At 56.4% G+C, this 21,796-nt stretch overlaps 1 protein-coding gene across 16 annotated transcripts in view; it reads left to right on the top strand.

Moving 5' to 3' along the window:
- Positions 1–4,666: 4,666 nt before the first annotated feature.
- The window catches only part of DNM1 (dynamin 1), a 44,706-nt gene continuing 27,576 nt past the window's right edge, over positions 4,667–21,796 (top strand). For 11 of the 16 annotated variants that reach the window (XR_010729039.1, XR_010729036.1, XR_010729038.1 and 8 more), the window contains exons 1-9: positions 4,668–4,932; positions 17,192–17,265; positions 17,589–17,738; positions 18,060–18,263; positions 18,521–18,619; positions 18,719–18,879; positions 19,892–20,034; positions 20,167–20,302; positions 20,478–20,545. Coding sequence is in view for 12 of the 16 variants with exons in the window: in XM_066256104.1 (XP_066112201.1) it covers positions 4,772–4,932; positions 17,192–17,265; positions 17,589–17,738; positions 18,060–18,263; positions 18,521–18,619; positions 18,719–18,879; positions 19,892–20,034; positions 20,167–20,302; positions 20,478–20,545 (1,196 nt within the window). In the remaining 4 variants the exon portion in view is untranslated. Of the gene's footprint in view, positions 4,933–17,191; positions 17,266–17,588; positions 17,739–18,059; positions 18,264–18,520; positions 18,620–18,718; positions 18,880–19,891; positions 20,035–20,166; positions 20,303–20,477; positions 20,546–21,634; positions 21,774–21,796 lie in introns of all 16 variants that reach the window. The other 5 variants (XM_066256102.1, XM_066256100.1, XM_066256105.1 and 2 more) reach the window with 3 other exon arrangements.

The following is a 21,796-nucleotide window of genomic DNA, read 5'->3' as shown; positions in this document are numbered from 1 at the left end:
GGCTTCGAACCAGGTCCGAGCACGCTGACACCCTGATGTGGGTGCTAGCGTTGGAGAAGTCCCGCGCTTGATCAGGGCTCCACTGCCTTCCTCCGCGGCTCTAGCTGTTGAGGGAGTCCTCTCTGAGTACGTTTCTTTGTCTATAAAATGGATGTCTGCACTTAGGGGGGTGTAAGAATGATATTACATAATGCTTAGCACTGGCACCTGACACCAAGTGAGCCTAGCAAACTGCCAAAGGGGGGAAAATACCCCCCCAAACTAAAACTAGTGTTCATGCTGGGGAAGGTAGAAAAGCCCGCGCTGGCTTCCTGTGTTTCCTGCTTTCTGGAAAACAATTGGCAAATTCTCCATCAAGACTCTTGAATGTGTTCTGCCCTTGACCAAGTAACACCACTTGTAGGCGTCTAGCCCAAGAAAATAGTAGAAAGGGGAGTTATTAAAGTTAGCAAGACATTTACAGAAATATTATTTATAATAGCCGTGGGAAAATAATCAAGTTTACGGGAACAACCAAATAAATCATGGTACCTGCTTCTTAAGGACTAGCACACAGTCATCAGATCTTGTGTTTACAAAGGATATTTAACACTCGCATTATGATGTAAAATGAACTCAGCAGGTTACAAAACTGCGTAAAATTATGACTCTGGTTTTGGAAAGAGTAAGTATGTGTGCAGTGGGCTCGTGGGTTTCTTCACTTTCCTCCTTTTCTAATTTGTTATGATCAGTTTGAATGACTTTATCATGGGGAGGGTGTGAACCTTTTTAAAAATGTATATGACCTTGTGCTGCCTCCTTGAAGACCATAGAATATAATGGCTAGGAATGCTCTGGGGACACTGTTTGTAGCTAAACTCATGTTAATTACCTTTAATCAATCTCTTGCAGGAAAAGTCTTTCAATAGGACATGTTTGGGGGAGAAGAGAGGCCCCATCTCTGTGCCTCCTAAATAAAGTCTGACGCTACAGCATCCGTTGGAAGCCTCTTCCTTGCCTCTAATTTGAGATGCATCCTTATGAGGAAGTAAACTCCTATGTTCATGCTGATCTGTGTCCAGACCTGTTCTGCGCCAGGATCCTATCTGTCTCTTCCCATGGTGATGTCATGTCGCGTGACCATTATAATTTTGTAATACATTGTAATGCCTGACAAAAGCCCCTGACATTGTTATGCTCTATTAAAAAATTTCTTGCTAATTCCCACTCTTGTAAATTTTCTTCGGGTAGATTATAGAATGCTTGTGTCAAATCTGCTCCTCCCAAGAAAATCCCATCAGAATTTCTTTTTTCAAAAATTTTATTTAATAATGTTCAGAGAGTGCCTGACCTGTGGTGGCGCAGTGGATAACGCCTCGACCTGGAAATGCTGAGGTCGCCGGTTTGAAACCATGGGCTTGCCTGGTCAAGGCACATATGGGAGTTGATGCTTCCAGCTCCTCCCCGCTTCTCTCTCTCTGTCTCTCTCCCTCGCTCTCTCCTCTCTAAAAATGAATAAAGAAAAAAAAAGATTTTAATAATGTTCAGAGAGAGACAGTCAGACAGGAAGGGAGAGAGATGAGAAGCATCAACTTATAGTTGTGACACTTTTAGTTGTTCATTGATTGCTTCTCATACGTCCCTTGACTAGGGAATTTCAGCCGAGCCAATGACCTCTTGCTCAAGCCAGTGACCTTGGGCTCAAGCCAATGACCATGATCCCTCGCTCAAGCCAGCGATCATGGGCTTCAAGCCAGCGACCTTTGGGCTCAAGCCAATGACCATGTGATCATGTTGATGATTTCATGCTCAAGCCAGTGACCCCACACTCAAGCTGGTGATCCTCCTCTCAAGCTGGTGATTTCAGGGTTTTGAACTTGGGTCCTCAGCATCCCAGGTCAACCCTCTATCCACTGTGCCCCCACCAAGTCAGGCAGGTTCATTTCTTTTCTAATTTCATACCACTGCTCATGCTGGTCCCCCTGACCAGAACATCAACCCTCTCTACATCCCACAGTGGCCTTTTATTCTTTTTTTGTGTGAGAGAGAGGGAGACAGGCAGGAAGGGAGAGAGACGAGAAGCATCAACTCCTAGTTGTTCATTGATTGTTTCTCATACATGGCTTGACTGGGGTGAGGGGCACTCCAGCCGAGCCAGTGACCCCTTGCTCAAGCCAGCAACCTTGGGCTTCAAGCCAGTAACCTTGGGCTTCAAGCCAGAGACCTTTGGGCTCAAGCCAGTGACCATGGGATCATGTTGATGATCCCAAACTCACATCAGCAACTTTGGTCTTCAAGCCAGCAACCCAGAGACCTTTGGGCTCAAGCCAGTAACCATGGGATCATACTGATGACTCCACACTCGAGCCGGGGACCCCACGCTCAAGCTGGCAACCTCAGGGTTTTGAACCTGAGACCTCAGGTCAACACTCTATCCACTCCGCCACCACTGGTCCCACAGTGGCATTTTATTCATCCATTCTTTAAGCTCAACACACCATTTTTAGCAGATGAGGGGAAAAAAAACAGGGCTCTGTGAAATAATGGTAAACTATGCAGCCATGAACAAGGAACAAGACCTTCTATCTGTTCTTACATGAAAAGACATCCAAGACATACTGTGACTTTAAAAGTTGCACATAATAAGATATACCAGCCCTGGCCTGTTGGTTCAGTGGATAGAGCATGGGCCAGAGTGCAGACATCCCAGGTTCGATCCTCAGTCAGGGAACACATGAGAAGCAACCATCTGCTCCTCTTCCTCTCCTTCTCCTGCTTCTCTCACTCTTCCCCTCTCACAGCCAGTGGCTTAACTGGTTTGAGCGTTGGTCCCAGGTGCTAAGGATAGTTTGGTTGATTTGAGCATCGGCCCCAGATAGGGGTTGCTGGGTGGATCCCGGTCGGGCCACATGCACGAATCTGTCTATCTCTCCTCTCTTTCACTTAAAAAAAAAAAAGATAATACCAGAACTTTTCCAACTTTGAGGTGCACAGGAATCTTCTGGAGCACTTAGTTGTTATTAAATTCAGGTTATGACCCCACAGGTCACAAGTGGGGCCTGTGAATTTGCATTTCTGACAAACTCCAGGGGATGCCCAAGCTGCTGATCCAGTATCAGTGATAGTATGATCCCACGTCTGTGAAAATAAAATGAAACAAAACAAACACACATGGGGAAAGCCAGAGAATAAACACGAAACTATAAACAGTGGTTCTGTCTGAGTGGGAGGACGACCAGAAGCTCTCAAGTGCTGTGCAAAGTCTCCTCTGCTTCTCCGCTTCTCAGAGCGTAACAACGGGCTGGCTCGGAGCCGCTGCTCGGGATGCATGTTGTGTGTAGCTGATGCTCCGGCTGTCTGGAGGGCTGTCATCATTGGTGTCCTCAAAGCAGCAGTTTAATAAGTCTCCCAAGCACCAGGCCAGGGCCATGTGCCCTGTACAGGTATTCAGATCTATCATTATTCCCATTACTCAGATTAGATACCTAGAGGCTTAGAGACCTAGAGGAACCTGGGTTGCATGTGACAAAATCATGTGGGTTTTTTGTGCTTTGTTTCTCTTTTTCCACTCGTCTATAAGCCACATGTGGGTAAGGACTTCTTGTCCATTTTTCTCACTGCTTTATCTCTGGGGTCCAGCATAGTGCCTGGCTCAATAAATATGTATGAAATGGGTGAATGAATGGCAGTCCCTGACTCACAGGCCACAGCTCCCCAGCATTGTCCCCCATCCTGTTTATGCACATAAAATGATCCAATGACCCCCAACAGCACGGGGTAGGCTGCCCTCCCTTTGCTAGTCTCCTTGTAGGAGTTCAAATTAGGTTCCTTCAATGCAGAAGTGGATGGCTAGGCCAGGGTCCCATGGTCTGTCTGTGTGAAAGGGATAAACAGGGTAGGGTTGTGGGAGTCCTGGACTCAAGTCCCACTGTTACCACATGTTGACGGGTTGGGGCAAAGACCACTACTCTCCAGGACAGGCAGCCCCAGTTCTTCCAAGAATGGCTTTCTAAGTGGCAGGGCCTCTGCACTGGCTGTTCATTTGGCCTGGCGTGCTCTCCCCCTTGATTTGCCTATGGCTGGTTCTCTCATCATTTAGGTCTCTTCTTAAGAGTCGCCTCCTCAGAGAACACCCTCCTGCCACACACACACACACACACACACACACACACACTTCCCAGGCTAACGTGGACTTTTTGCACCCACACAGGTACCTCTTTTCACACTCTGTTTATTTCTTCCATCACTCTTATATAAACTATTTTTGCTTTTATTATTTCATTGATCTATGAGGGTGGAGACTTTGTCTGTCTTGTTCACTGATGTATCTCCAGCGCCCGGGTCAGGCCCGGCTTACAGCAGGTGCTCAGGAGACTGTGACCTTGGAGGAGGGCCATCTTCTCGTCAAGCCTCAGTTTTCTTATCTGTAAGATGGAGTGAGGCAGCCATGACAACTAAGAGGCCCGGTACTAGTCGTGAGATCCTCGTTCATTCCCAGAAATTATATCTTTGGTGTAGCATCCTTGCCCCCCAGCCACTGCTCAAGCGCCCCGAAACCCGCAGAAGGACAAAACTACAATCCCCATGATGTCGCTGACGGCGCCTGCGCTCGGCGGCCGATCTGCGACGGCAAGGGCGCCCTCTGGCGGCTGAACGCTGAAGAGCTCCGCTCGGATCCCGCGGGGCGGGGGAGCCCGCGGCGCTGGCAGTCGGAGCGCGCGGCTGCTGCGGCGGAGCCGGAGCCGGAGCCGGAGCCGCGGCTGAATCGCAGCCCGCGGGGTCCGCCTCAGCCATGGGCAACCGCGGCATGGAAGATCTCATCCCGCTGGTCAACCGGCTGCAGGACGCCTTCTCCGCCATCGGCCAGAACGCTGACCTCGACCTGCCTCAGATCGCCGTGGTGGGCGGCCAGAGCGCGGGCAAGAGCTCAGTGCTGGAGAATTTCGTGGGCAGGTAGGAGCAGCGCCCCGGCGCGCGGACTCCCCCACCTGAGTGCGCGGGGCCCGCGTCCCCAGCCCGACGGCGCCGCGACCTCGCAGCCCGGGTCGTGCGCCCGCGACCGCGCGCCCCACCTCCGGGCAGCGGGGGCGGCCCACCCTCTCCACGGGCCCCGCAGGGCGGCAGCGCCCCCGGCCTGTCCGCACACGGCGCCAGGCCACGGCAGTGCTCTCACGCCCCCTCCTCCGCCCCGTCCGTTAAGGAAGACAGCGCTCCGCCAGAGCCCCTGGCCCGGGGCTGTCCCCCGCCCCATCTGGGCACGAGGGGCCTGCATTGCTCAGCGCCGCCCTACGACTGCGGGAGCCCCTCGGAGGGGCAGCGCTCCCACCCCGAGGCTCTATGGAGGACAGCGCCCTGCCCCCCTGGGAATTCCTAGACAGTGGCAGGAGACACCCCCAGCCCCTGGGAGAGGACAGAGCCCGCGGGCACTGACGACCCGCACAGCCTCCCTCCCTCTCTCTCACACACACACACACACACACACACACACACACACACACACACCTCTGCGGCCGCCCCGCACAGCCTCCCTCCACACACACACACACACACACACACACACCTCTGCGGACCCGCACAGCCTCCCTCCCTCCCACACACACACACACCTCTGCGGCTCCGGCCGCCATCCGTGCGCAGCGCGGCTGGGGGAGGCGCGGGCTGCAGGATGAGGAAGGGAAGGGGGGACCTCTTCGGAGCTTTTCCGAAGAGCCGGCCCCTCGCTCCGTCCGCCGCCGCCCCTGGGCGGAGGGCGCCTGTCAATGTCGTTCTCCCCTTGGCCAAGCAGGGGGATTGTAATGGAGGGAGAAGGCGGCGGAGGGCAGAGATGACTAAGACAGGAAGGCAGGATGGCGGGGAGGGGGGAGCCATTTGCACAACCTAATCCCCCTCCTGCCTCTGATCCCACAAGGCGCTGGGAGGGCCAGGTGGCAGGGAGCTGTGGGCAACCGCAAAGACAAAAGGTCCTGGTTTGGAGGGAGGCAGGGTCGTGACCCCCAGGCTTCCCCAAGGAAAGGGAGGCAGAGATGGCTTTTGGGGTGCTGAGAAGGAAAGAGGATGGCACTCTCCCGGATACAGGAGAGCTGGATGGGGGGCTGGGCAGACTGGGGGGAGGAGGCAGGAGAATTGATATTGACCTCCCTCCCGGCTCTGTCATCTCCCTCCCTCACCTTCAGAAACCCTAGCTTTCTTCCAATGACCTTCTTGGCCAAGGAAAAGACTGGCATGTGGGAGAGGGAGGCAGAGTCCCCAGTCTCCTAGGGACAGCAGTTCTGGGGAGAGGCATCCCGGGTCCAAGCCGGGTTCTGCTGTGAAACCTCAGGCCACTGAGGAACCTCAGTCACTTCCCCAATCTGAGCCTCAGTTTCTCGTCTTTAATGTGCACGGTTGGACCGGATGGTTGTTCTTGCCTCTCCAATGACCTGGGAAGCCCAGTGCCAACTGTAGGAGACAGAGAGAAGGGTCCTGCCTGGAGCAGTGTATCTCTGGGATGTTGGAAGGCCACTGTGGGGGTGGCCAGGCCCATCTGGTCAACAGAGGGGGATGCTGTCTGTCTCTTGAGATTGGCTTCCAAAGAACCCTCCTCCTGATCATGTGACCCCAGAGCTGCAGAGACACAGGCAAGAGACATACAGATGGGCCCCTTCCCCGTGGCCAAGCAGAGCGAGGGGGTGAGGGGGACCCTGGAGACAATAAAGCCCCCAGGCCTTAGTGCATTGAATGGTATTCGATATCCAGCACCCTGCAGTGTACAAACCGCATCCCGGTCATCCACTGAATGTTTGCCGAATGCCTGCTCTGTGCCGGGCAGTGTGCTCTGGGCAGGGGCCGTGGAGGAGAAGGCGGCCTCAGCCCCCATCTCCTGAGCCCTTCGCATGTGCCCACACCATGCTCCACAGGATGGCTCACAACAGCCCCATGGGGAAGGTACCATGGTGCCCATCCTGCAGATGAAGAAACTGAGACCCTGAGGTTAGGGGCTTTGTTCAAGGTCACACAGCCAGGAGGACAGTGCCTATGAGACTACGAAGCTCAGGTTCCCAGTATTGACCCTGCACTGGGCACAGGGATGGACATGCAGGCGTGTGGGACTCTGTTTCCCACATCTGGAGGATGGGGACACTGACAGCTGCTGCCCTGCCTTCCTGAGATGGTAGCTGTGGGGCCCCAAAGAGCCCATGGGCGTGGAAGCCCTTTTGTAAACTCGTGGAGGGAGGTGTTAGGTTTGGGGGCCTGGGGGCCAGGACAGACCTGGCTGCCGCCCTCTTGGAGCTCACTGTCCAGCAGAGCGAGCCAGGACAGCTGTTTGCTTGTGGGGTGGTGCGCCCTCCAGGAGGACACACGAGGTGTTCAGATGCAGGCCCAGGGTAGAGCAGGTGGTAAAGCGAGGCTCTGGGGAGCCCCCAGTCAGCCCTGCCTGCTCCCTCCTGAGCTCCCTACCTTCCAGCCGGGGATGGGTCCCCAGACCCATCAGCATGGTAACAGCTGCTCTGCCTCCTGGGGCTTCCCAGGAGTCAACCCCCCACGGAGAGGAAGTGGAAAGTGCATCAGAGGAAGCAGGGGCTCCTGGGCACCTATGGAGAAGGGCCCTGTCACCAGCTCTGTACTGGAGGGGGCCCAGCAGCTGCCCAGGACCCTGCTAACACTTGTCTGGGTTTGTGCTATTTCTTCACTCCCTTTTTACAGAAGGGAAAACTGAGACTGGTTTGTTCAGTCATTCAGCTGACATTGATGGTGTGTCCACAATGTCTCCGTACTGGGGATTCTATGATAGAAAAGATAAAAACTTTGCACTCCAGAGAGGAAACTGAAATTGTGAACACAGAGCATGTATGAGAAAAAGACTGGAGAATGTGGTCAGTGCTGGGGAGGTCAGAGAAGGTCTCCAGGAGGAGTGGCATCTGAGACAAGAACTAAAGGCCCTGGCCGGCTAGCTCAATTGGTTAGAGTGTTATTCTGATACGCCAAGGTTGTGAGGTTGATCTCGATCAGGGTACGTACAATGAATGCATAAATAAGTGGAACAATAAATTGATGTTTCTTTCCCCTTCTCTCTAAAAATCAGTCAATTAAAAAAATTTTAAATTATAAAGAAAAAGAACTAAGAGATGACAAGCTATGTGACTAACCCAGGAGAAGCATTTTATGATGCTGAAACAGCATGTGCAAAGGCCCTGGGGCAGTAATAAATTTGGTGTGTCTGAAGAACAGAAAGGAACTACTGTGGCTGGTGTTTGGTGAGCATAGAAGACATGGCATCAGGGAGGCCAGCGGGGGCTAGATCTGTGAGTCCCTTTTCAACCTTTTTTTTTCATGGCACAAACACACACTAATTACTAAGGTCAGTGCCCCTGACTAAATACAACCATTTTCATCTCATGGCACAAATAAATTAGTTACTAAGGAAGAAGAGGTCAGGGCCCCTTTTTCTTTAGTAATTAGTTTATGAGTGCGTGAGAAACAAAGGTTGAAAATCACCTAGACTATACTTCAGTGAGAAATTGGGTTTGTTTTCATTATTATCAGGAGGTTTAAGTAGTTGAGAGACTACTTTAGCTGATTCCAGCAAGTGTGTGACTTGGAGAGGGGGGCAAGGGAGGGGCCAGGAGAGAGATGAGGCTGCTGTGGTGGGCAAGGGGGGACGGGGGCTGGACAGGCTCCAGCAGTGGAGAAGAGAATGGCGGGGTTCAGGACATACTTTGAGGAAGGTCCCATAAGACTTACCTGTAGACAGTGAGGAAAAGGGATCGAGGGTGACTTCAGCGTTGTTGACCCTGGGTGGGTGTTGGCGCCATTAATGGAGTATAGGAGGGGCAGGTTTGGGGGTGGGGAGAAGATCAAGAATTTAGTTTTGAACATGTTGAGTCTGAGGTGTGAGGTAGGCAGTGTGGGAATGCAAGTTGGGAGCTCAGGAGGAAGGCGGGCTGGGGGTATAAATTTGGAAGTCATCCTTGTAGAGTAGATGAGATCATCTTAGGGATGCATGCAGACAGAGGAGTGTGCGTGGGCCCCCAGACACCCCGGCATTTCACGAGCAGATGCCTGGTACCCTAGGCTGCACTTGGTTAGATGCCGGCTGCCGATCCCCTCCCCACAATGCGGCTGTCCAGCACCAAGAGGGGGTGTTCTGGGCCAGGCTTACAGGCGCCACGGCCCTGACATCCCTCACCCTGGCGCCTGGGTGGACAAACGGACAGAGGCACTTTCTCTGCCCACCTGGCCCCTAGGGAGGTCAAGGCCAGTGGGAGTATGGCAGAAGGGCTGAGAGCTCAGGCTCGGGAACCAGACGGGGCTTGTGGCTCCACTCTGCCACTTATAAGCTGAGCCCTCTTAGCTGCCGTTTCCTCATCTGTAGAATGGGGATAATAATAGCACCTCCCCGTGGGACTGTGGTGAGTGTTAAGATAATGCCCGTGAAGTGCTCTGGGGAAGACCTGGCATAGAGGATGTGCCAGTTCTGTTCCTGCCTGGGCATAGGTGCAGGCTGGGAGGTGGGCCACCGCGGGGTGGGGGTGGAGATCTCCAACCATGGTGCAGCAGGGGCCTGGAGCAAGCTTCTGGCCAGAGCCCTGGGGGCAGCCTAGGAGGTGGGCGGGGGGGGGGGGGGTAGGGGTGGAGATCTCCAACCATGGTGCAGCAGGAGCCTGGAGCAAGCTTCTGGCCAGAGCCCTGGGGGCAGCCCAGGAGGTGGGCCACGGGGGTGTGTGTGTGTGTGTGTGTGTGTAGGGGTGGAGATCTCCAACCATGGTGCAGCAGGGGCCTGGCGAGCAAGCTTCTGGCCAGAGCCCTGAGGGCAGCCTAGGAGGTGGGCCACCGTGGGGTAGGGGTGGAGATCTCCAACCATGGTGCAGCAGGGGCCTGGAGCAAGCTTCTGGCCAGAGCCCTGGGGGCAGCCTAGGAGGTAGGCCACCGTGGGGTGGGGGTGGAGATCTCCAACCATGGTGCAGCAGGGGCCTGGAGCAAGCTTCTGGCCAGAGCCCTGGGGGCAGCCTAGGAGGTAGGCCACCGTGGGGTGGGGGTGGAGATCTCCAACCATGGTGCAGCAGGGGCCTGGAGCAAGCTTCTGGCCAGAGCCCTGGGGGCAGCCTAGGAGGCTAGGCTGTGGGTTTCCTGCTGACTCTGCCTAGCGCTGTTCAGGTCCCTGCCTCCTGCCAATCCCCTTGCCCCTTCCTCACATTTGCATCCCAGCCCACCTGGCACTGGTCTCTGTCCTCTGACTGTCCCTCTCTGGGTGAGCCGGGCCCTTCCCACAGAGCACAGCCCATCCCCCCAGCTAAGCTCTGACTCTTCCTCTGAACACTTTCAGATATCCCTTAGTGGTCCATTTCTCAGATCTGGAGACTGAGGCCAAAGAGAAATGGAGGATAACTGAAACACTATAGGTAGATAGTCACTGATCAGAGAGGGCGGAGGGAGCTGAGGTCTCCTTGGTACTTGCAGTCTGCCAGGCCCTGAGGACACAACTCCGAACAAGGAGGACCCACCCCCACTCTCGGAGTGGGGGGCTCACAGCCAAGCGGGACAGACAGACTCTAAATCACACGAAGAGCTGTGTTGTGTGATTGAAGACATGCATGAGAAGCCTGGAACTGAGGAAGGGTGGGAAGGAGTCGTCAGGGAACCAGAATAGGCATCTGAGCACTGAGGTCTGGACTGGAGCGAAACGAGGCCTTGGTTGGGCAAAGGCCAGGCGCATGTCCCACGTGAGCAAAGGCCCGAGGAGCGGAGAGCGCAGTGGGACCAGGAGGGTTAGAGAAGCGCTAGTGGTCCCTAGGCGGCCACCAGAGAGCCTGTGTTGCGGCCTGCAGGGCAGCCACACTCTGCCCAGGCCTCTGCATGCTCAGTGCACGCACCTGCCGCACGCTGAGCCATGCTCATAGCTAGGCTTCTGCGCCCAGCCCCGGCCAGAGGACATCCTCCCCACGCCCCTGCCCCACCCAGGGGAGCTGGGCGTGAAAGATGACTCTGGTGGATGGCATCAGCTTCTGCATCTGATCCTGGCGCCAGGAGATCTCCCAGGCCTTGGTCAGGGTCAGAGGGTCAGAGCCTCAGGGTAGGGGACGCAGGCCAGCCAGTACAGAGGGACAGGGCAGGAGCGGAGGCAGCCAGTCACGGTCCCAGTGTTGTCAAGCGTGGGACAAGAGCAGAAATGGAGGCCCACGTGCCATATGTCTAAATATTCCAGTTATAGATCAAGCTAAGGAACTGGGAAATACACCGCATCCTGCCCTCCAAGCTTGACACATACACCTTCATAACAACCTGGCAGCCTGCTTTTGAATTTAGAATTTCAGACCTCTCGGAGTTCCGTGACGGGATAAGGAGGCTGCCTCTGTCTCTTCCTAGTTTATCTGATACCACTAGGGCCCTCCCGGCTCACACGTGGATACCCTGGCCCTGGTATACCAGCTCCGTCTATGGTCCCCAGAAAGGACCCCCCCCCCCCCCCGGCCCTGGGACTGCCTCCCAGCAGGGAGGCCAGCACACGGGAAGGCAGATGCTAGCCACGGGCTTGAGACTGCATGAGAGAGAATTCCACAGCACTCAAGTATGGCCTGGGAGGGGTGCGCGGGGACCCCCTGGGGGCCCCTTGCTCTGAACTGTGTCCCATTTCACTGCTGAGGAAGTTGAGGTTTGGAGCAGGGGACTAATTTAGTGATGGAGCTGCGAGTCCATCGCATCGGGCTGCGGGTGGTGAGAGACACCTGGGTGCAGCTCTGGGTTGAGTGCCGGAACCGAACCGTCCAAGGTGAGTGGGGAGGCAGGTAGAGCTGCTGCCCGAGGGCCGAGAGGAGCGCAGTGTGTGCACGTAGGTGCGGGCACCTGACTTTGTCTCTGAGCCTCCGTGTCGTGTCGTGTCCTCCCCTTGGAGACAGGGAACCTGGTCACAGCCACCTCCCATAGCCCCCGAGTGTCAGCCAAGAGGATGCGGATTTCTTAAACAGCTTTATTGAGATATAATTTACATGCCAGAAAATTCACCTGTCTTCGTGCACAACTCAGTGATTTTGAATGTATTTACAGCGTTGTGCAACCATCATCACAATCTAATTTTAGACCGCTTCCATCGCCCCAAAAAGAAACCTCGTGAGGATGCAGGCTTGAAGGGCCCCAGGCGGCACCCGGGGCAGCGGTCCCCACCCGCCAGTGTTTGCCGAGACAATCATTCTAAACGATAAAACGGTGACAGTGGTGATTCCCAGGTGTGGGGATAATGGATGCTTTGGATTTTAAAAACATTTTATGTAATTTCTGAATATTTTTAAATGGGAGAACATAAGATTTTCTAAAGGAGTGGGCAAAAGAGAAATTGATTTCGATTTTGAAAACAAAGTCATCGGCCCTGGCCAGATAGCTCGGTTGGTTGGAGCATCGGTCAGTAGCACAGAGATTGCGGGTTCGACCCCCTGCTCAGGGTGCACAAGGGATCAGATCAATGTTCCTGTCTCTCTCTCCCCTTCTCTCCCTTCCTCTCTCTCTGAAAACAATAAAATAAACATTTTTTAAAAAGTACTCAGAAGAAAGGAGAAAAGTAGGGAGGGCGGGAGGAAAGATGGAAGGAAGGAGAGAAAGGCAAAGAAGAAAGGATGGAAAGATACAGTAGAAGAAAAGATTCTAGATTTTCTTTAATAGAGAAAATAGTTGTTGTGGGGAGAGCTCTGACTTGGCCACCAGTCTCACCGTGTCAGCAGCTTGCACCATGATCTCGGGCAACACTTCCCTTTGGGCCTCAGTTTCCGTATCTGTACAACGAGGGGGATGGTAGGAAAACTGCAGGAGCTCGTCTTCAAATCAGATTTTTGGCCAACCGGGGTGCTGGGGAGTGCCCAGTGTGTGCCAGGCCCCGTGCCGGGTGCTGGGGTGTTGTGGCAAACAGGACTGGCTCGGTCCCTGGTCTCGGGACCACAGCACACTGGGAAAGCCAAAGCCAGGACTGCCCTACAGTGTTCCGACCTTCGCGGGCAATCCATGGGCTGTGTGATGTGGGCACGCCTGGGGCCTCCTGGGGCAGCGGGAACAGAGAGGGCTTGTTGCCTGGAGGCAGCCTCACCTCCTCCAGCTATGTTTCTTGGCCCACCTACACCCTCGCCTGCCTTCGCCCCAGTTCCCTGCTCTAGATTTGGCTGGAAATATCCTGGCCCGCCTGCTCTTCCAGGCAGCCCCCCGGGAGACTCACCCTCCAGCTCCCTCCCTGCTGCGCTGTTTGGTGACACGGTCATGGGGTCCCAGCCTGTATCCTCAGCTTGCTCAACAAGTCATCATAATTTATCATTTTTTTAAAATTTTTTTTTAATTTATTTATTCATTTTAGAGAGGAGAGGGAGAGAGAGAGAGAGAGAGAGAGAGAGAGAGGAGAGGGGGAGGAGCTGGAAGCATCAAGTCCCGTATGTGCCTTGACCAGGCAAGCCCAGGGTTTCGAACCAGCGACCTCAGCATTTCCAGGTCGACGCGTTATCCACTGCGCCACCACAGGCCAGGCCATAATTTATCATTTTAACAGCTACCATGTATCAGACGTTAACTTGTATACACCTCACAGCAACCCGTTTTACTGACGTGGACACTGAGGCTTAGAGCTCTGTGGTCATTTAAGCCACACAGTTCCCAAGAGGCAGCTCTGACATTCAATGCCAGGCCTGGCTGACATCAGAGCCCGGGAAATAGGAGACTTATAAGGATGACCGCACTGGACGCACGCTGGACCGAGCAGGACACTCTCTGGCATGGTGCGCATTCAGCGGGACCTGGAAACCGGAGTCCCCAAGTTCTGGGCTCAGGTCCCAGGCACCAGAGTAGGGATACCTTTGGTGTACTTGCTCCAGACCCCTTTGGGGGTGACAGTGCCAATTCAGACCGGGAGTGTGTGGCGTTTGGGGGTCCTGAGAGGTGTTTACTTCATCCTCCCTGTGCTTCAGGTCTGAAGGTGCCTCTGCAGATGGCAAGGCGAGGCCTCCCTGGGAAACCGCCATCTGCCCAGAATGCGCAGGGAGAGCTGGCGCGCCACCATCCCTCCGCCCACACGGCCACCGAGGCGGTGGGCCCAACACACTCCTCTCTGGGCACCTGTTCTGTCCTCCCTCTGGCTAAGCAGGCGTTGGGTGGGAGGTTCAGGGGCAGCACTGGTTGGGGGGCTGGAGTCCTAAGTCCTCAGGGGGAAGGCGATGGGGGGACTTGTACAGAGCACTGGGGGACAGTGTCCAGGGGAAAGGCTGGAACTGAGGAGCTGCTAGGCCTGAGCTGTGCTGCCTCCTACACGTGTTACCTGAGCACCTACTAGGTGCCGGGTCTGAGCCCAGTGCGGGAATCCGGCAGAGAGCGATGCATTCGCAGTCTGGACGTGGGATGTGGTAGTCACCTCTCCCACCACTGCGGCCTCACAGCTCCCTGCCCCTGTCTGGGCCTCTGTCCCACTCCCTGGGCAATGACAGGGGAATGAGATGTTCTCTGAAAGCGCCCCCTCCCCAATGTCCATTGTTTCCATCCATTTTGTGGGTAGAATCCTGAGATCTGATCCAGTGGCCAGAGGAGGGAAGGCAGAGCCTTCTTCGGGATCCTGGATTCCTTGCTGATTATGGGAATTCTTCTAGGGAGGAGGCTGGGAACAGGAGGCTGTCCTGTGCAGGCCCCATGAGGCGCCTACTGTGTACCCCGCACAGGCTAAACTCTTTCTGTGCAGCTCCCGCAGCCGCATGGGGCAGTGCATGCGTGACACCTGGTTTAGATCATGCTGGTTCGCAGCGGAGGACTTGCCACCCAGAGATGAAGCAACTTGTTCCAGGGCACCAAGCTGGGGCATGGCCAAGGTAGACTTCGAACCCTGCCTGGCCCTGGCTCTAACCACTAAGCCAGCGACCTTTAAACTTGAGAGGGAACATGGAAATCACATGGGGGTCGTGTTTAAAATCCAGATTCCCTCCTCCCCTCGCCTGCAGCCCACCCCATGAGATTCTAACCCAGTGTCTGAGGAGTATGCATTGAACAAGCTGCCCCGGAATCCCAACGCAGGCCTTGCGAGGGCCTCCCTTTGAGAGCCCGGGTCATGGCAGAGATGGGCCCCTCCCCACCCTGGCCCTGGAGATGCTGGTCTGGGGGGGGCTCTGCTCCCACACGTGGCCCTGCCCTCTAATCTCCCGCTTCCTATAAGCTGCTTGTCCTTTAAGTAGCCCTGGGGAGCTAGTGACTTGGGGCAGGCTGGCCCGGACCCCTGGCAATCCCCTTCAGCCTAGCCACGGGCTCCCCACGCCCTCTCTGTGGCTCCTCTCAGACCTCTGCCCCTCAGGCCTGCCGGGGCTGAGTGGGCCCATCTGTGCAGGGGGAGGCCTGTCGGGGAAGAGCTCCAGGGAAAGTCCACATCTCCCTGTGGGGAGTTCTCTGTGGGGAGTCCCAGCCTTCCCAGCCCCTCCTGAAGTTTCCATGGCAACTACTGTTACCATGGTATTGCTGGGTGCTGAGCTAGTGGGGAAGAGGGTGGACCCCAGGCCCCCATGCTTACCCTATGCTCTGTAAAAACAGATGTCCTATCTCCACAACCCTGGGAGATCCCAGATATTAGGGGTCACCCTCCCAAAGGAGTCAGGAAGGAACAGGAGAGGTGGAGATAGGAGGCTCCGCCCCCAGTCGCCACCTCCGTCTCTGCTGGCTGCCTGGTGCACCTCTGTTCCAGCACATGCGACACTGCATCGCAGTGGCTGTTTACTAGTCTGTCTCTCCACCACACTGTGAGCTCCCCGGGGTGGGGACTGTCGGGCTCATCATCCATCGCCAGGGCCCAGCACAGGGCATGGCTCAGAGCAGCTGCTCCCAAATATGCCCGAGACAGAATTGAATTGAATTACATAAAAACCCAAGTCTGGCTCCTCGCGTGTAGGGAGCAGCAGGGTTTGATGGGGAAGTTCCCAGGCTCTGGGGTCCAACAGACTCTTGGGTTTGAATCCTAGCTCTGCCATCCCTAACTGGGTGATCTTGGACAAATCAGCCCACCTCTCTGAGCCTCAGCTGCCTCATCTGAAAATGATCATTTCCATATCAGAGCACTGTTTTGAGGACTTGGGGATTTCAGTCAACGTTTATTAGGGACTGCTCGGGTGCTAAGCCTTGTGCTTAGCACTGGGGTACAGTGGTGGACAGGAACACGCAAGCCCTGCCCTCCAAAGCTCACAGTCTTGCAAAAGTGAAAAGTACTTGCCTGGCACCTGGAAATGATGAATACATGCAGGGTTCCTTATCCTTCTTCCCCGTTAAAGTGGCTGAGTCCTCCCTAGTCATGTCTAATCTCTCCAGAGGAGGGGCGGGGTGAGGATGGGGTGGAGGAGGCCTCCCAGGGCTCCCAAGGAGACCGGGAACCAAGAGCCTGGGCCTACTCTGTTTTCCCAGGGACTCTCTGCCCCCAACCCTGGGGTGCAGGAAGTGGTGTGAGTCCAGGTCAGGCTCTGGGCTGGGGGGCCAGAGACTGGGGTTCTGGCTCTGGCTCCGGCCCAGCCCTGTATGACCTTGGGTGTGTCTTTCCCTTTCCTGGGCCTCTGTGTGTCTGTCCGTGATGTGGCTGAGCAGATCTTTACAGCCCCTCGGGCTGCAGCCTGCTTCCCCCTTTCTGGGATCCCGCAATCCCGTGATTGTGGGTTCTAACAGCCTGCTCCCTGGGGAGGGCTCCACCCTCGTGCTTGTGCCTGCCTGGGTAGGGCCACGCAATGGAGGGAGTGGGGATGTGAAGAGCTGGCAGGACACAGTGATGTCCTCAACCTCAAGCAGATGGGGCCAAGGAATGGGAAGTGAGATGCTGCCCTTCCCCACAGCAGAAGGGAGGGGAGGGAGGGCGGGGCTCCGTTTCCTTGGGATCCACTCTGGCCACTGGACACTTCTGCATGTCGGGTGCTCTGTGCTTCCGTTTCTTCTGAGTTGAATGGCAGTAGCTGGGGTGCAGCAGGGCCTTCCTGCTGGCTCAGAACCGACAAGAGGCAGACCTGAGACAGGCCTGGGGACTTGTTGGTCTTGTGTCCTGGCAGCTCAGATGCATAACTTCTGTGACCCAGGGCACTTGGGGAGGCTTTTCCCCCTTTCTCAGCTGCAGTCTGCCCTCAGTGACCTGACACCCTTGGGCAAAGGTGTGGTTGGCACTTTAGGGGAGGTTTGGAGCTCCAGCAGCAGGGCCCGTGCCCCTGGGACTGAGGGTGCCTCCTCAGTTCTTGACCCTCCTCTCACCTCCAACTCACTGCAGGGACTTCCTGCCCCGAGGATCTGGCATTGTCACCAGACGCCCCCTGGTCCTGCAGCTGGTCAATGCTACCACAGGTAGGCGCTCTCCCCAGCCAGGCTGGCCTTTCCAGCGCCCCCTCCCCCAGGAGAGATCCAGCAGAGACGCTCACTAGCTTGCTGTGACTTTGGGCGGGGCTAACCCCTCTTTGGGCCTTGATTCCCCATCTGGACAATGGGGGTGAGAATGCACCAGGGGAGGTGGCGTTGTGGGGAGGGAGAAGGCAGTGTTTGGGAAGGGGTTCTATTCCCAGTGGGAGATGGGACCCAGCTGGGTTCCAGGCCATAATGCCTGCTCCTCCTCCTCCTCCTCTCAATACCTCTACCCTCTCACACACACACACACACCCCTTTTGGAGCAGAATATGCCGAATTCTTGCACTGCAAGGGGAAGAAGTTCACCGACTTCGAGGAGGTGCGCCTGGAGATCGAGGCCGAGACCGACAGGGTCACCGGAACCAACAAAGGCATCTCGCCAGTGCCCATCAATCTCCGGGTCTACTCGCCACACGGTGAGGAGACCCCGCCTGGGTCCCGGCCTCTGGGCTCCCTAGATTAGCCCCGCCCTGTAGGGCTATTTTCTTGGCCCCAACCCCTTTGCTGGCTCAGCTGCTCCGTTGGACTCTGCCCCCACCGTAAGCTGTCCACTGAGCACGAACTCCACCTGCCATGACTCCGTTTACCCTTAGCCACGCCTAAAAAGGGCTGCAGCTTTAACTCAGTGCCTCGTCCTAACCCCGCCCACCTGCGGCCACGCTCCCCTGGGGACCCTCTCAAAGCCGCCTACGGCCATGCCACCCGCCTTGAGCCCGTCCTCTAACTGCCCTGACCAGTGTTGAACCTGACCCTGGTGGACCTGCCCGGAATGACCAAGGTCCCGGTGGGGGACCAACCTCCCGACATCGAGTTCCAGATCCGGGACATGCTTATGCAGTTCGTCACCAAGGAGAACTGCCTCATCCTGGCCGTGTCCCCAGCCAACTCTGACCTGGCCAACTCCGACGCCCTCAAGATCGCCAAGGAGGTGGACCCCCAGGGTGAGTTCTCCCCCACAGCCAGCACCGCAGGCTCCCAGGGTCACTTCCCAGTGTAAGGGAGAGCCGCTGGCCGGCGGCAATGGTGAGATCCGACTTGACTTGCGTCTTTAAAGTCCTTTTGTCCGGTCTGTGGAGGATGAATGAGGCAGGCGGCGGATGGTGGAGGAGCTGGGAGATGGGGGCGGCAGGGAGGGGGTAGGAGCACGGGGCCTCTGTGAGGGCACTGCAGGTGCAGACAGCCCTTTGCCGCCCTCCAGGCCAGCGCACCATTGGGGTCATCACCAAGCTGGACCTGATGGATGAAGGCACGGACGCCCGCGACGTGCTGGAGAACAAGCTGCTCCCCCTGCGCAGAGGTAGTCCGGCCGCTGCCTGCCCCGCCTCTCTGCCCTATACCTTCCCCCCTCCCCGCCCCCTACCAGGCCGGTTGGCCCTGACCCTGACCCCGTCCGCAGGCTACATTGGGGTAGTGAACCGAAGCCAGAAGGACATTGATGGCAAGAAGGACATCACGGCTGCCTTGGCCGCGGAACGCAAGTTCTTCCTCTCCCACCCGTCCTACCGCCACCTGGCCGACCGCATGGGCACGCCCTACCTGCAGAAGGTCCTCAACCAGGTAGGGGCCCCGGAAACCAGCCTGAGCGCAGAGTCACTGAGTGTGTTTTGTGCGGGTGACCAGCAGAGGTTAGCATCCCCATTATGCAGATGAACAAACTGAGACCCAGAAAAGCAGAAGAGCTTGCTCACGGTCTCACAGTGAGGTGGCAACAGAGCTCGCTGACCTTGCCCTGTCTGCGGCCTGGGAGGGAGCCCTGAGACCTCCGCCAGGATGGAGAGAAGACCAGGATCTTACGTGGAGGGCGGTACTGGCAAGGGCCTGGGTTTGGAGGCCAGGCTGGCGTGTACTTGGCTGAAGCCCTTGGTTCTGAAGTGGGGAGAGGCTGGTCTGGCGATGGGGATGTAACCCCAGGGGCTCCCCTGGACGTTTCTCCACCTGGGCTGGGGCCTCAGGACCTGAGGCGTGCATGTGTTGACAGGAGGAAGGCAGGGGGTACACAGTGTGGCATGGGGCAGGATTTGAGAGTCCACAGCCTGCGTTCCAAGCCCAGCTTTGTAACCCACCCACTGAGACACAGCCTGGCCTCTGCCTCTGCCTCTGCCTCTGCACTGCTAAATGTGACAATGGGGATAAGACCCTGTGTCGTCAAGTCACTGTGCAGGTTCGGGGGGTACTGGGTGTGAGGGCCGTGCCGGGGTGAGCCCCAGGAGTTGGAAAGGGGGCAGCCTGCCTGTCCTTCCTGCCCCTGATGCATTTTTGTGCAGCCCACAGTGTTTAAAAATATTAAATTAGTCCAAAATCAGGTGATTGCAAATAAAAATCTAGATTTCTGGCTTTTTTGAAAATTGAGTTATTCACTCATTAATTGAATTAATACTCTCTGTGAGGACCTCCTGGGTGCCAGGCCTGCCCTCAGACAGCTTTTGTTCTGGGGGCAGGGCAGCAGCGGGCAGGGCTGTGGCTGCCCCCTCTAGCTCCCCACCTCACCACGTCCACAGCCCCCTGGCTTCCTGGTCCCTGCCTGGCCCTGTGACGGTGGCCTTAACCCTCATCTCACTCCCACTCCCAGCAACTGACGAACCACATCCGGGACACGCTGCCAGGGCTGCGGAACAAGCTGCAGAGCCAGCTGCTGTCCATCGAGAAGGAGGTGGACGAGTACAAGAACTTCCGACCTGACGACCCAGCACGCAAGACCAAGGCTCTGCTGCAGTGAGGGTCCTCCCAACTCTTGACTCCCCATCCCTGCATTGCGCCTGCCCCCAGCCTCTCGGCACAGGGCTCTCCCAGGGCCCCTCCCCTGGGCTGCTGCGCCCCCTTCAGGCCACTCCACTCTGCCCCCAGGATGGTCCAGCAGTTCGCAGTGGACTTTGAGAAACGCATTGAGGGCTCAGGGGACCAGATTGACACCTATGAACTGTCCGGAGGAGCCCGCATCAACCGCATCTTCCATGAGCGCTTCCCCTTTGAGCTGGTCAAGGTAGGATGGGGTAGGGGTGGGGGTGGGGGTAAGAGGGCTCGGGACTACCCACCCATGCCCCCATGACCCTCCCATGCATACCTTGGCCCTGGTGCCCAACCCTGGGAGCGAGCCATCTTGACCTCCCAGGTAGCAGGACGGGCCCTGACTGGCCATCTCTTGCTCTCCTACACAGATGGAGTTTGACGAGAAGGAACTCCGAAGGGAGATCAGCTATGCTATCAAGAATATCCATGGCATTAGGCATGTATTGGGACCAAGGAGGGGGGCTGAGCCCCAGAAGGCAGGGGGTCTAGCACAGAGGCACAGGGAGAGATGAAGCGAACCTCCCTCGGGAAAGACCGAGAGCCCTGGTCCCCAATCTGCTCCACCCCGACTTTCTGGCTCCCAGTTTGGACAGGCTCCAGGGGTGGAGGTGGTCGGGAGGCCTGGGCCACCCGCCCCCTGCAGCCTGTGGCCTTCCTCTGCTGTCCGGGAGCAGGGCCTGGAGGCTGGATGAGCTGGGCAGAGCCCAGGACGCAGATGGCCAGGTAGTGCCTCTGGCCCTGGGCTCCCTGTCCATCTCTAGGGTGAGACAGCTCCCCGGTTCTACCCAGAGGCTGCACAGAGCTGCCCAGCCACTGCGTAGGGCCTGGGGCAGAGCATCTAGGTGTTGGCCTGTGTCTCAAACCTCTAGACCCTCCATGGTCTCAATGTCCCTACGTGGGCCGTTCTACCCCATGACTCACCTCCTAGCTAACCCCGAGGCCTGTGGAGCAAGAAGGGAGACTGGGGAATAGACGACTCCTTAGAAGCTCAGACCCCCTTCAGGGCCCCAGATCTATGCTGTGTGTTCTTCCAACGAGGGGATTTAGAGCGCCTGCTGTATGCCAGGCCGTGAGCGAGGCCAGAGCGCCCTGCGTTCCCGCGGGCTCAGTGCCGAGGTTTGGCGTGGAGTGGAGAGACTGATAACGGACTGGCCAGCACAGAAAAATAAAAAAGAATCTCCCAGTCTTAAAATAAAAGGCTCTATTCCTGGAAAGGCTCTTAAAGAGAACCTAGTTCAGCAGTTTTCAAACCATTTCTGGCCGCAGAACCTTTTGTTTGAACAGAACCTTAAGAGAAAGCAAGACGTAAAGGCAGGTAGATACAAGCAGACCTTGTCTCTCCCCAAAGAGCCATCAACTGAAATTCCTTCCTTGGAATCCCTGCTGCCCGTTTCACAGATGGGGACACGGAGGGGGTAGTGGGACGAGCCCGGGGCACAGCTCGGGGTGAGGGGCGGGCCCCGGCCTGGCACCCCTGGCAGGAGCGGGTCTGTGACACTGCCCTTCTCCCGCTCCGGGCGTTCAGAACGGGGCTCTTTACCCCAGACATGGCCTTTGAGACCATTGTGAAAAAGCAGGTGAAGAAGATCCGAGAACCGTGTCTCAAGTGTGTGGACATGGTTATCTCGGAGCTAATCAGCACCGTTAGACAGTGCACCAAGAAGGTAACGGCAGCCCAGCCAGCCCT

The sequence above is a fragment of the Saccopteryx bilineata genome, chromosome 2 (genome assembly GCF_036850765.1).
Source record: "Saccopteryx bilineata isolate mSacBil1 chromosome 2, mSacBil1_pri_phased_curated, whole genome shotgun sequence".
Taxonomy (NCBI): domain Eukaryota; kingdom Metazoa; phylum Chordata; class Mammalia; order Chiroptera; family Emballonuridae; genus Saccopteryx; species Saccopteryx bilineata.
This window is presented reverse-complemented; position numbering and strand designations above follow the sequence as displayed.